The sequence below is a fragment of the Triticum dicoccoides genome, chromosome 2B (genome assembly GCF_002162155.2).
Source record: "Triticum dicoccoides isolate Atlit2015 ecotype Zavitan chromosome 2B, WEW_v2.0, whole genome shotgun sequence".
Taxonomy (NCBI): domain Eukaryota; kingdom Viridiplantae; phylum Streptophyta; class Magnoliopsida; order Poales; family Poaceae; genus Triticum; species Triticum dicoccoides.
This window is the reverse complement of record NC_041383.1, coordinates 219,389,591-219,402,619: the sequence shown is the minus strand read 5'-3', so window position 1 is coordinate 219,402,619 and position 13,029 is coordinate 219,389,591. Positions and strand designations below refer to the sequence as shown.

General features: G+C 43.4%; 1 protein-coding gene across 1 annotated transcript; it reads left to right on the top strand.

The window, feature by feature from the left end:
* The first annotated feature begins 1,333 nt into the window (after positions 1-1,333).
* On the top strand, positions 1,334-11,568 carry LOC119363175 (putative MO25-like protein At5g47540). Its single transcript, XM_037628485.1, has 11 exons — positions 1,334-1,807; positions 3,679-3,840; positions 3,974-4,092; positions 4,832-4,906; positions 5,643-5,736; positions 7,244-7,303; positions 8,876-8,944; positions 9,730-9,828; positions 10,823-10,867; positions 10,954-11,056; positions 11,242-11,568. Exons 1-11 carry the CDS (start codon positions 1,679-1,681, stop codon positions 11,298-11,300), a joined length of 1,014 nt encoding a protein of 337 aa, XP_037484382.1. The 5' UTR covers positions 1,334-1,678; the 3' UTR covers positions 11,301-11,568.
* The last annotated feature ends 1,461 nt before the right edge of the window (positions 11,569-13,029 follow it).

The window sequence follows — 13,029 nt, the reverse complement described above, 5'->3', positions numbered from 1 at the left end:
AAATACTTGGGTCTTAAAATGGAACACTAAGAATTGGGTACTCCCAATAGTCGCCAACATTGTCTAGATAATATTGACAGACTGAAATAATGAACATCTCGGAATCCCATATTCGCTTATATGGGATACATACTGAAACAATGCATATCCTTTTGCCTATCTTCATCTCACCACCAGCACGGGGACACAACTGATGTTATCCCATTGCAAATATGTTTAGCTATCTTGAAGTGTGACATTGCATAAGATGGTATTGCTTGCACATTTTAATAGAACTTGCCTCTTTTTCTCAAAAGACAAAGTCTTTTCCTTCCATCCATTAAGTCTTCTTATTACCTTTTCCCACTAGATGTTGACCGCAATGTACTTATCTGTGATTTCTCCAAACATGATATTCAAAGCAACACATGCCTCCAATCTTGCCTCAATTGATGTGCATGGACCGAAGAAAAGTACCATAGTTTGCATCACTCGACAACTGTCTTGATGCCGAACAATCAAACAAAACAAAAAATTGTAACCACACTGACATGAATTAGTGACCAAAGAGATTTATATTCTCTACACAACCATGTACCAAAAATTATGGCATGCTTTTGAAGGAGTCGTGTTAAAAGGCAAATTTACCGTATAATGTGCAATTGTACTACCATAGAGTAAAAGACACAAATGTTGTATCGTGACATAAAATTGCCTGGCGGTTAGACAAAATTTGTTCCCTTGCAACTGGCGGTTAGACTAGTTTTATCTCCTAAAAATGATACCGTGACATAAATACCAGACAATTTTTGGTGTATGAATTGGGAACATGTATCTTATGTATCTTCTAGGCGTGTTGAATGACGAGTGCGTTAAGTAGTTAGCACTCTGCACTTCATTTGTACAGACTTCTTTGCTTCAACCTTTTTCTGATGTTTAAGGACGATTTATTTTCATCCGCTGTGAGTTGCTCCTATGGTGTAGCAATGTAGACGACATTACTCATCAAATTTCATGGGGTCCATGCGGGGATCACCCGTGCAGGGAGGAAAAAAGGGCTATAGTGATGTGAAATGTACACATGCCATCAGAATTATTGCATTATCAAATTTGATGAAGGCTGGTATAGACTCGATTCAAATACGTTCGTATGATTTGAAAAGAAGTTTTGGATTGGATTTTAAAGCATACCGCGTGCGGCTCACCTAGGCGAAAAGTTCGGCAAGATCACGGAGTCCAAAGTTGATCACCCAATTTTCTGCAGGCCCGGAAGAGAAAAAAGCGGAGGAGAAAACGAGGCAGCGAGGAGCGGACGGGGCAAAGAAGCGTCGAGAAACAAACCACCGCCCCCCGGGCCCCAACCGACCCCCCCGCATCGCCCGTACCCGGTGGATAGAGCCATAGAGGGATCTCCGATCTCGGCCCTCCTGGCCAACACCGCCCCGCGCGACGAGTCCATCGCGAGCCCGGCATCCTCTCGACGGCAGAACCTAGCCTCCCCGCCGCGTCCCATCGGATCGTGTCCGTCCCCTAGCGGAGGAGGAGGCGGGCGCCCTAGGAGGGGCATCGCGAGGTAGTCGTGGCGCTGTTCCGCGGCTGCTTCTCGTTCGGGTCGGCCGGGCGTAGAAGGCCCGCGGCCTCGCCCTTGCCCTCGCCGCCGCGCGCGACCGCCGCATCGGCATCGGACGACGGCGCCAAGATGAAGGGCCTCTTCAAGTCGAAGCCGCGGACGCCGGCCGACGTCGTGCGGCAGACGCGCGAGCTCCTCATCTACGTCGACCTCCACGCTGGCTCACGCGGCGCCGACCCCAAGCGAGAGGAGGAGAAGGTGAGATCGAATCCGGCCGGCCTCCCTGTTTCGATCCCCCGTCCCTGCCCACCGATTTGGCTCGGATCGCGCATGAGAGTGGAAACGTTTTATCCCTTGCTTGGTTTGGCCTGATTTGTGCCTCCGCACTCTTATTTCTATGAGCGTTACAGCGGGTAGAACGTTGCTGCTTGCGTGAGCGCTATGTATTATTCGTCGCTGCTCAATTTGCTGCTATTTAGGCCGTTGTAGGAATTAACTAGCTTACTTCATTGTAATCTATGATGATTACATGACTGTAGCATATAAAAAGGGGCTGCAGGAAGATACGTTTTTTGGTATCTGAGCATAACTAAGTTACTTAATTATGATAATGTTACAGATGGGCCATGTGATAGATGGTAGGCGTTTACTCGTCATTCACAAATTCAATGTATGCTTACAATTTTGGTATATGAGCTGCTAGTCAATTACGATAATATTTTAGATGGGACATGTGATAGATGGTAGGCGGTTTACTCGTCATCCATAAATTCAATGTATGCTTACAATTTTGGTATATGAGCTTTAAGTCAATTACGATAATGTTGCAGATGGGCATGTGATAGATTATCAATGGCTTGCTTGCCATCATAAATTCATAATTCGATGTACGCTTTTTGTTAGCATACATCCAACGTAGGAAGCAGGATTGTGCAGCTAGAGTGAACGCCAAGCTTCTAAATTTGGACCCTCTTATCTGGCGACCGTTCGCTTGGAGGGGTGGCATTTGCGAACATTTTGACGACATTTTTAGTTGGTCCGGCTTGGCAGTTTCTTAAGAACAGCAGGGCATTTTCTGGAATGAAGGCTCAAAACTGCTATCCTCCCAGAAAATGCCATGTTGTTCTGAAGAAACTGCCACCCTCGATACAACTAAAACTGCCACGAAAAATGTTTGAGATGCCATGCTCTCCTGGCGAACGGTCGCCAGTTGGCTTTTCCGCTAAATTATGGGTCATGTAGTGGTCATGCCACTCAGCAGAGCAGGGCGAGCAGAGTGGTCGGAGGCTCTGGTGACTACAAAGATTGACATGGCAGCAGCTCTCTGCATGACATGGTACAAGGAACCTCCACACGGTGTCGTGGGCATTCCATAGGCGCCACATCCCAACAGCAAAGGGGGAGGGATCTAGGAAATGAGGGGCTGCACAGCGATCATACAATTAAGATTATACTTGGATAGTGAAAGTGGGATCAGTGGTGGCACATAGATCGGAGGTCAGAAAGAAGTCATGGAGACAGGCTAGAGCCAGTTCTGTTTCATCAACTGTCTCCCTCCACACAGCTTCCCTTCTATGCTGTTGTAGCTGATGTACATTGGTTTGCAAGCTAGCTCTTGAGCCCAATTGCTGCGAAACCGTGCAGCCCAACATACATGACCCCATGCCCGTAAGACTTCTCTAGTGAGTTGCTGACCGTGTGCACATATTAGGGCAAACTATGAAATTATTGATCTGCAATAACTAAACTATCTGAACTTAAGTAATTCTCCTTCGGGTCAGCATCACGGTGGAATAATTGCAAAGGCGTAACGACCCTGAACTATGTCTGAACTTGTTTATTATGCTCTGCATTACAGATTGCTATATGTGGCCTGCGAAGCCGCATATGGCAACTCAGCATAAAAATCTATACTTGAGCAATGAATGTCTTCTTAGAGTAATATTAGTGATAGCCTTTTAAAGATACTATTTTGAATATGGTGTTGGCACATGGCCATTTGATTGCTCTGATTTTATGCATTGGCGCGGAATTTTGGTCTTTTTCTCAAATTGTTCTGACAATAATACTTCTCGACTCAAATGATATGTTCCTGTATACTAACTGCAGCTTACATTATGTTTACGCAGATGGCAGAATTAAGCAAAAATATAAGGGATTTGAAGTGCATTCTGTATGGCAACGGCGAACATGAGCCTGTCACTGAAGCTTGCGTGCAATTGACCCAAGAATTCTTCAGAGAGAACACTTTACGATTATTAATTATGTGTGTTCCGAAAGTAAACCTGGAGGTATTTAACTTGTTTTGTATTTGTAGATCGTGACAAGACTATATAAATATTTTATTCAATTGATACCTTAGCGTTATTATTTGGATGTCTCAATCTCATAGATAACATTTATTTGCACTTTGGATTGTTGCAGACAAGGAAAGATTCTACTCAAGTTGTTGCAAATTTGCAACGACAGCAAGTCAACTCAAGGATACTTGCGTCTGAATACCTTGAGGCAAATAAAGATCTTTTGGACACCTTAATTTCTGGGTAAGTCCTAAGTAAATAAAGTTACACAGCGGTGCTTCTTTTAAAAGAATGTTTTCTTTTTTGAATCTTGATTTTTTATCTTTCTATATATTTTTTTATTTTGTGCTGTTACTGCTGCTTGGGTGCTCGCATTGACCTCCATGGCTCCATGTGACTGAAAGCTGCGTGCTTCTGTGCTCCATATATCACACTTTTAACTTAATAAATCTGGATGACCAAATGAAGACGCATACTATTGTTTCCTTTAAATTTGAATTTATACCATTGGATGCGTGTATTCTTCTGGTATTTATGAAATATATATTTATTACTAAATATAATTTGGCGAATGTTTATGCCCCCCTTCGTTCTTTTGTGGCTTGTGTCACATGATCGGAGTCAGTAACTGACATTCATGGCCATCTCCCAGCAACAGTACTGGGATGTTTGTCGAATTGATCTAGTTTGAATTCCTTTTGGTTATGAAATGAACATTTAGTGGATACTTGATTCATGTTCTATTTTCATGTATCAGGCTGCATGATGCATGATGGTAGAGTCTTTATATTTTTTAGACATAAAATTTGGCAATACATTTGCGAAGTAAGCAACTCATCTGTATACCATGACAATATATCAAATGTGGCCAGTTTTGTGAAGTTGCATTGGCTATATGGTTGTTGTTTCCAACTATTGCTTCTGTTTTCTTAATAACTTTTGTAATACTGTTGTTTGATTCATTTGTTTCTTGACCTCACAGGTACGAGGATACGGAGGTTGCTTTACATTATGGTGCAATGTTGAGGGAATGTATTCGCCATCAGAGTATTGCAAGGTGCCATTACTGGATTGGGATGCTGACATAATTGTATTGCATTTAGTCGTTGCGTCAAGCATAAACAAATTTATGCCACAATGGAACCATCACACATATACCTACCAACCAAGATCCGTAGGATGGAGGCGTCTTTTATGGGAGCAATACAGGATAACTCTAATGTTATCTACACCGGTGGAGCTATGTGCATCTCTGCAGGGACCGTGGCCCCCCCAGTCACCAAAAAAGCTTTTAAAAGTTGACCCAACCACTATAAAATTCCGAAGATATTTATAAAGAGGTCGAATATGCATTCCACATTATCCACACGTACCCTTTTTTGTTGGAAAGGGTCATGGAGTACACTAGAGTTACAGCCCATGAATTGAAAACGGTAAATTTATGTTGCAGACCCCTTTACAGTATACCTGTGGCTGCAAACTTTGAAGGCTGTTTTTGTGTTGGTACTTCATGCACTATATATAGAAAGTTTCAAGTAATATGTGTGTCGACACCATTAGAAAGACAGCAGTGCGTATCTAACGCCAAGGTCCTGTTGTGTGATTGGTTCTTGTATGCATGTAAAAGCAGTACCTCGCAGAGATGCTGAGCTTTTGTGTTGTGATTTGGTTGATATTGGAAGTGTTTTTTGAGCTCCATTCTTCTCCAGAATAGTATATGTACTTAACAGAGCTGTATGAATTGCGAGTTGCAGAAATGGTGCTTGATTATCAAAGTATTTGTTCATTGACAGGTATGTTCTAGAGTCTGATCACATGAAGAAGTTCTTTGACTATATTCAAATTCCAAATTTTGACATAGCATCAGATGCTTCTGCAACCTTCAAGGTGAGTTACTTTTCCTTTCCTGCTCTTTGCTTCAAATATTGAATTGTATGAATTAAACAGAACTTGTGTTTGCTCAGACATTTAACCGCCTTTAAGCATTATTGCTTCTGACATCTTTCTGTTTTTTTGCTATGCCGCATGATAAAATATCAATCTCATTGTTACCACTATTGAAGGGGAGCCTTGGCGCAGTGGTAAAGCTGCTGCCTTGTGACCATGAGGTCACGGGTTCAAGTCCTGGAAACAGCCTCTTGCAGAAATGTAGGGAAAGGCTGCGTACAATAGACCCAAAGTGGTCGGACCCTTCCCCAGACCCTGCGCAAGCGGGAGCTACATGCACTGGGGCTGCCCCATTGTTACCACTATTACTTTGATACGTATTCAAAAAATATATGGAAATTGATCGGGTGCCCAGTGGATGCTGTGCCCTGCACACACGAGCATTGGATGTTGATGGATGAAAATGAATGGAGATGCATGTCATAAGCATGGCAGACTGTTATCACCAGAAAATAACAGCACAAACTCATACACAATCATTATGACCTGGAAATGGTACACATGTACAGGTCGCATCCACGGAGTTGCAGTTCAAATTTGAAATCGTGCGTGTGAGAGGTATTGGTGCCGCGCTTGGAGGCAGGGGCGCCTCTCTCATCGCTCGCCGATAGAGCGGAAGCACGTACATGCACAGCAGCTACATGCGTATATAATTGCGCACGTGCGTGTGCTACATGTTGAGTCAAGGCATGAGCGCATGTGGCATACTGGCGTTTGACATGCTGAAGCACGCATGACATGCATGTGCATGGGCACATACACACATGCTACATGGCACAACACATCTCCATGAGACGTACACATCCATTCACACTCATGTACAAGGGGATGCACATATGCTCCATGGACACACACTGCATCAATACACATGTATATGTCCATGACACGCGCGCACGTTGGTCCGACGCGGTTTGCATTCTCTGGTCTATGATTTATCCATGGTGGGTCGTTCATGCATGTGTGCAAACAATATAGCTGCGCCACTTGTCTGCGCTTGGCATGCAGTGGGCGCGGAGGTAGTTGTTGTGACCCAACTATTTGATGTGGCGGGAGTTTGGCCATTAATGGCCCGATGTTGACACCCCACCTAATTGCTCTGGGCATGGTACTAGCAGCGTACACCATGCCCCCCTGGCACCAGATAAGGTACACTGTTGCTTGTGGTGTGGCACAGTTGGCAGCTGTTGCCGTTTCAAGAAGCCATACTTTTGGAAAAACAGTTAAGCTGACTTGCTTTATCCACCCAACTTGTATGCTTAGCCCTGCCAAGGATCATACTAGATGACAACTATATCGGCAAGGAATTACTTCACGCGTTCAAAGTTAGGACTAAAATATGGGAACATACATGCTGGCTTGGGTAGTTCTTAATTTTGCATCTGCATGTGTTCCTCCTCACATAGTCTGCGTATAGTCTTTTGCATTCATTCTCTTCTACTTGGAACAGGAACTTCTGACAAGGCATAAAGCAACGGTGGCGGAATTTCTTTCGAAGAACTATGACTGGGTCAGTACTTTTGCATTATCAATAAACTATGCCATTAACAAACAGAATTGTATCTTACTCTCTCCGTTTCTAAATATAAGACCTTTTAGAGATTTCAGTACGGACTAATATAAGACCTTTTAGAAATTTCAGTACGGACTACATACGGATGCATATAGACATATTTTAGAGTAGATTCACTTATTTTGCTCCGTATGTAGTCCGCATTGGAGTCTCTAAAAGGTCTTACATTTAGGAACGGATGGAGTACATTGTACTGCATGCCTTGGTCAGTGGCAAATTGTCAATGAGATTATTTCAGTGTATTTTCCACTAATGAATGGTCATGAACGATATTGTTCTTTATAATGCTCTCTTCACGTCATGGACATTTCGTGGATCATATGCAATTGAATGGCATTTCTCCAGTCCATAAGCTGGCTGGAATAGTGGCTTATTTTGCTATTATGATGCATTTGATGATAAGCTTCTGTTACACATATGTAATAAATGTTATCATGCGGCATAGTTCGTACATAGTTTCTGCATTCTGTTTTGGTCTCATTTGATTCTTTAGGCCCCTTTTGGGATGTTTGTAGTGTTTCCACTCATAAACAAATTACAATTGTAAACTACTTGTCCCAACAAATACCGTTGGATACGACTATAATTTCATTCCTCTTTAAAAATGGTGTTTGGGAATGAAACAACATTGCAGATTTTCCCCCGATCTCAAAACCTTGCCTCTTTCTGATTGAGAGAACGAGAGAGGGTGTCTCACTTTCTCCCCAAATGGGCAGTGTGCTGTGCGCCTTGCTGTGCTCATGAGTAACTCGAGACTGATCAGGTGGAGCCTGTCCTTTTCTCAGAAAAAAAACAGGAGCTCCCTGTTGAAGTGTATGTAGATTGCTTAGCCCTTTCCATCAGTTCGGACTCTTGGTTGCGTTGGCCAGTGCATGAAGCTTAACATGGTATTAGAGCCAAGGTCTCGACTTCAAGTCCTGGCTTTCACAATTTATCAAAAAGTTGCTGCTTCCTCCCTTTGTCCACGTGTTGACTTTCCGCATCGCACGTGAGAGGGGGTGTTGAAGTGTATATGGAGATTGCCTAGCCCTTTTCATCAGTTCGGACTTTTGGTTGCGTTGGCTAGTGCATGAAGCTTAACATGGTATCAGAGTCCAAGGTCTTGAGTTCAAGTCCTGGCTTTCGCAATTTATTCAAAAATTGCTGCTGCCCCCCTTTGTCCACGTATAGGCCTCTTGAGCCATACCTCTGAGTCTATGCACGTGTTGACTTTCGGCGTCACACGTGAGAGGGGGTGTTGAAGTATATATGTAGATTGCCTAGCCCTTTTCATCAGTTCGTACTCTTGGTTGCGTTGGCTAGTGCATGAAGCTTAACACCCCTGAGCAGTTTATTACTTTCTGGGTGTAATCAGAGAAACACTGGGTTTTGTGCTGGTTCAAAACTAGCCATCCAAACACATTCTTATGGGCTTTCCTGTTTCTTTTTTCTGCTCTGTAAAATTACACTGGTATTGGCCTAAATACCTCTTTTCCAAACAGGGCCTTATCCCTTTTCCTTTTTCCTCAGTTCTTTGCAGAATTCAACTCTAGGCTGCTATCATCAAGCAACTACATAACAAAAAGGCAGGCTATCAAGGTATTACTATTTTGTACTCTGTACTCTAATTTTGTATGTAAGTGGTGTTACTGTTTATCATCATTCTGCATTTGCTATATATTGTGCTTTTCTGTTAAAAGTTATAGTGTGTATTGTTCAGCATGCCTGACTAGTGTCAGTAGACCGTGTGACCAAACTGCTCTCTGTAGCTTGCATGCCTTCAATCATCATTCAAATTAGCTCGTGGTGAACTTTCATGAACCCTTTCCTGTTCTGATAGTAGCAACCAGGAACACCTCAGTTCTTGGACTAAACTGCTGCACAGCAAGATAACTGAAAGTTAAAAATTGTGGTAAAAGTCTGTTCCATTTTTCTGATTCAAAATTGAAACTTACAATTTAAAATATATTGGCTAGAAGAATCCACAACTAACCTAGTAGCAACTAGCAAGATCCCACACACAATCAGCACAGCCCATCCCAGGTTCTACTCCCAGAACAGCAGTAATAAGGCATGTTCAGCCTTGCCAGTTGCCACTGGCATGTTGTGTTTTGTTCATGGTTTTATCAGCTTCTCAAAATTTAATTTCAAACAAGCATTTTGTCTGCCATTTTACTGGGATCCACTGGAAACGTCTAAAATTTGATGACATTTTGGCAGAACATTTTCTGTGGAAACAGACGGAATCACGACACCTACTCACCATTAGGTTTTATTTAGCCGTATTAGTTCATTTTTGATATATCATTATTAGTTTCTTGAGTATCTTGTATACATTTTCTATTTATTAAATTTCCAGTTTTAATGTTTTTGTTTTCTGCCAGCTGTTGGGAGACATGCTGCTTGATAGATCAAATTCTGCAGTCATGATGCGATATGTTAGTTCAAAAGATAATCTTATGATTCTGATGAATCTTTTAAGGGTAAGTTTGCTGCATTTATAACCTGTAAAAGTTTCAGCGTGCAACTTATAATGTCATCATCCATGCCAGAAGGAGGTTGCTGTTTAAAACACATCCTAGCCTGTATTGGCTGATATTAACAAACATCCCCAATCCAACATCTTATCATTCTATCTTTTCTATACTGTCCTTATGTATCTTTGGGTCTGATATATCCAATATACGGCTATGCTGAAGCTGATCTGAATATGCTATGCCTTTGGCATTTATGCATTGGAAGTTACTTTCCAAAGAAATGGTGAAGACTTGTCATTTTTTCTGTTCGAAGGAATGTATGGAAACAGGTTTCATTATCTTATTTTGTTTTTTTTGTGAACTTCTTTGATCTAGTCTCTGAAGGGCTACTGGTACTCGTTTCCTTCCAGTTTTCACTTACTCATAAAGTTCACAATTTTTAGCTGGTTAGTCTTTTTTTAATTTAAACTTCACAAAATCACCATGTTGTAGGTAGTTCCTTTGACGAGTCAGTCGCCTCTTGTCTTGATATCCAAACTCCAAATAATATTAGCTGGAGTAGGCTAGCATTGGGCTTATAAGTTGGTATCCATTAATTTCAGTGGGATTTCTGCGCCAAACCATAGAATATAAATATAATTGGTCCTTGCTGGTTTATGAGAACTTTTCTCCCCAAGATCTATCATAGAATGTTGCTTATATTCCTGCTGGTTGTGGGTTGCCCTGTGATTCAACGAATGCTGAAACTTGAAAGAATAAAAATATGATTTTGTACTTGTTATTGTCACGAACCAAATGTTGTTTTAACGGGAGTCTTTGGTCATGTAAAGCTACATTCTGAAAGTTCCAGTGTTAACTTAATGATTACCGTTCAGTTGCATGAACTTCATTCAGATGATCATAGTTAAAATGCAGAGCAGCACCTTACTGTGTCGTTGCATGATTATCTGTCAATATTACTGTGTTGTCAATTTGCTTATTATTTTCTCAAAAATTCCAGGACTCGAGCAAAAATATTCAGATAGAATCTTTTCATGTGTTCAAGGTGAGTACTGACATCGTAACAAATCTGGCTCCTGTAAAAATTTATTGTTTGTACTCGCTCTGATTATCACGCTGCTACATTTTCAGCTATTCGCTGCAAATAAAAACAAACCAGCTGAGGTTGTGAACATACTAGTCACAAATCGAAGCAAGCTTCTTCGATTTTTTGCCGGATTCAAAACTGACAAAGGTAGTTGCATGCTGTCTGTACTTATGTCTACACCTGCTTTCTGTGGTTGGTTTTATTTTGAGCTGGTCAGCTTGTATACATTATTACCTCAATTGGAGCTTTCCACTGTAGTCGGCTTACTCTAGGATTTAGTTTTTGCTTGTAACAACTCCCCATGAACTAATAGTGCGTTTACGATTTTCCAGAGGATGAGCAGTTTGAGGCAGACAAGGAGCAGGTGATAAAGGAGATATCAGCACTGTAACTTCCCTGATGTAGCTTGCGGAAGATTACAAGTTAGCCCTTGCTTAAAGTGGCCTCTCGTGGATTACTGTATCTAACGCACCACGAAAGGCTCTTGCATGGATCCACCGTGATGTTTATTAGCGAAGCTGTTTGTGTAATAATAGTCTTCTGTGCATTATTATGTTGGAGTCAAGCAACGGCATGAATCATATAGCTGATGCTACTATGAAGGTGTGATGCTATTTATATAGTTTTGTGGATGGTCCAAATTTGGGACGGGTGTTTCACCTTCTGTTTTGGGATCCCTAACCTTATTTTAGGACACCTGGATCCTTTCATGGACATTTTTTCCGATTTAAGTAAATCGGAGCGGAGGGAGTACATTAGAAGCGTATACTGGAGGCCTGATCCCGCCCGATAAGTCATGAACATAGGTGTATTATGTGTCTGGTACCATCTTGATCCACCGGTCCCATCCCTGCAGCTGGTCATGGAACGGGCAAGGTGGAGGGGTGGGTTTCAGCCACCTCCTCTGATAAGGGCCAGGCCTGTTTGGGAGCCTAGACTTCAGGGCCGCGTAAACACGGGAGCAAACAGAGAAATGCCTGGCTTTTGTTTGTGGTTGATGCATTTTCGGCTCTAATTTGGCTCAACACGCGGGAGCAACAGATAAATGCCTGGCTTTTGTTTGCGGCGCATTTTCGGCTCTAATTTGGGGCTCGCTCGCGAGGGACTTAACGCGCCCACTTTCCCTCCCTTTTCCAAAAATCCTGCCGCGCTCTCCCTCCCTTCCCTCTTCCATGGCCGGCGCCTCGAAGAAACTCGTCGACAAAGCCACCACCACTGTCTGCCCCGTGACGAAGAAGAGGAAGAAAGAGCGTTGAAACTCACGCCGGCGTAGGCTGCACTCTATCGATCGGCCAAGAGGAGGGCCTGACAGGCCGTTGTGGCGGAGAAGAAATCCGCTGCCGACTACGTCGCCAAGGCCGCCGTCGACCAGAACGAGGCCAACCTCGCCAAGGTCACGCGACCTTTACGACGCAGGCCCTCGTCATGCTAGGGTTGTGCCGACTCGGGTCGACCATTCTCTCCGCTGTCGCCATGGTCACGGTGAGCACAGGCTCGTTGGCCGCTCACCCTATGCAGTACTAGCCGTTGAGCTCCTTCGTAACACTAGGGACGCCTGATTTTCATGCGCCGCAGTAGCATGCTTAGACCCGATTCTCCGCGTCGCCGGACGGTAGCATGATCGCGCCAGCCATCCCCGCCAACTCGGCCGTCATCGACCTCAACGTCATGCCCGGGTACAGTGGTGTTGTCCAGTCGACCGGCGAGATGCAAAGGAAGTAGCCTCGGTTGATCCATACGACCAACCTCTCTGGCGCCCGCAACCTGTTCTACGAAATGCCAATCCCGACGTCGGCGTCCGACGATCCTGACTACAATGCGTTCATGGAGAATGTCATATACGAGGGCCGTGGACATGCCTTCCACCCCGACGGCCAAGGCCAAGACAGACGCGACGAAGATGGTGCCTACCACTACGGTGTCTTCCATGAAGAAGAAGAGGCCGATGACCATGGCAATTCATGGCATGAAGATGGGACATGTATTGCGAAGATGAGGAAGAAGAGCTCGACATTGCAGAGGAGCCATTGTTTATCGATCAGCTCACCCAAAGAGCCGAGGCACAAATGAGGAAGCAAAGCATTCGCAAGGGATCATACACCAAAGTAGAGGACAAGTTG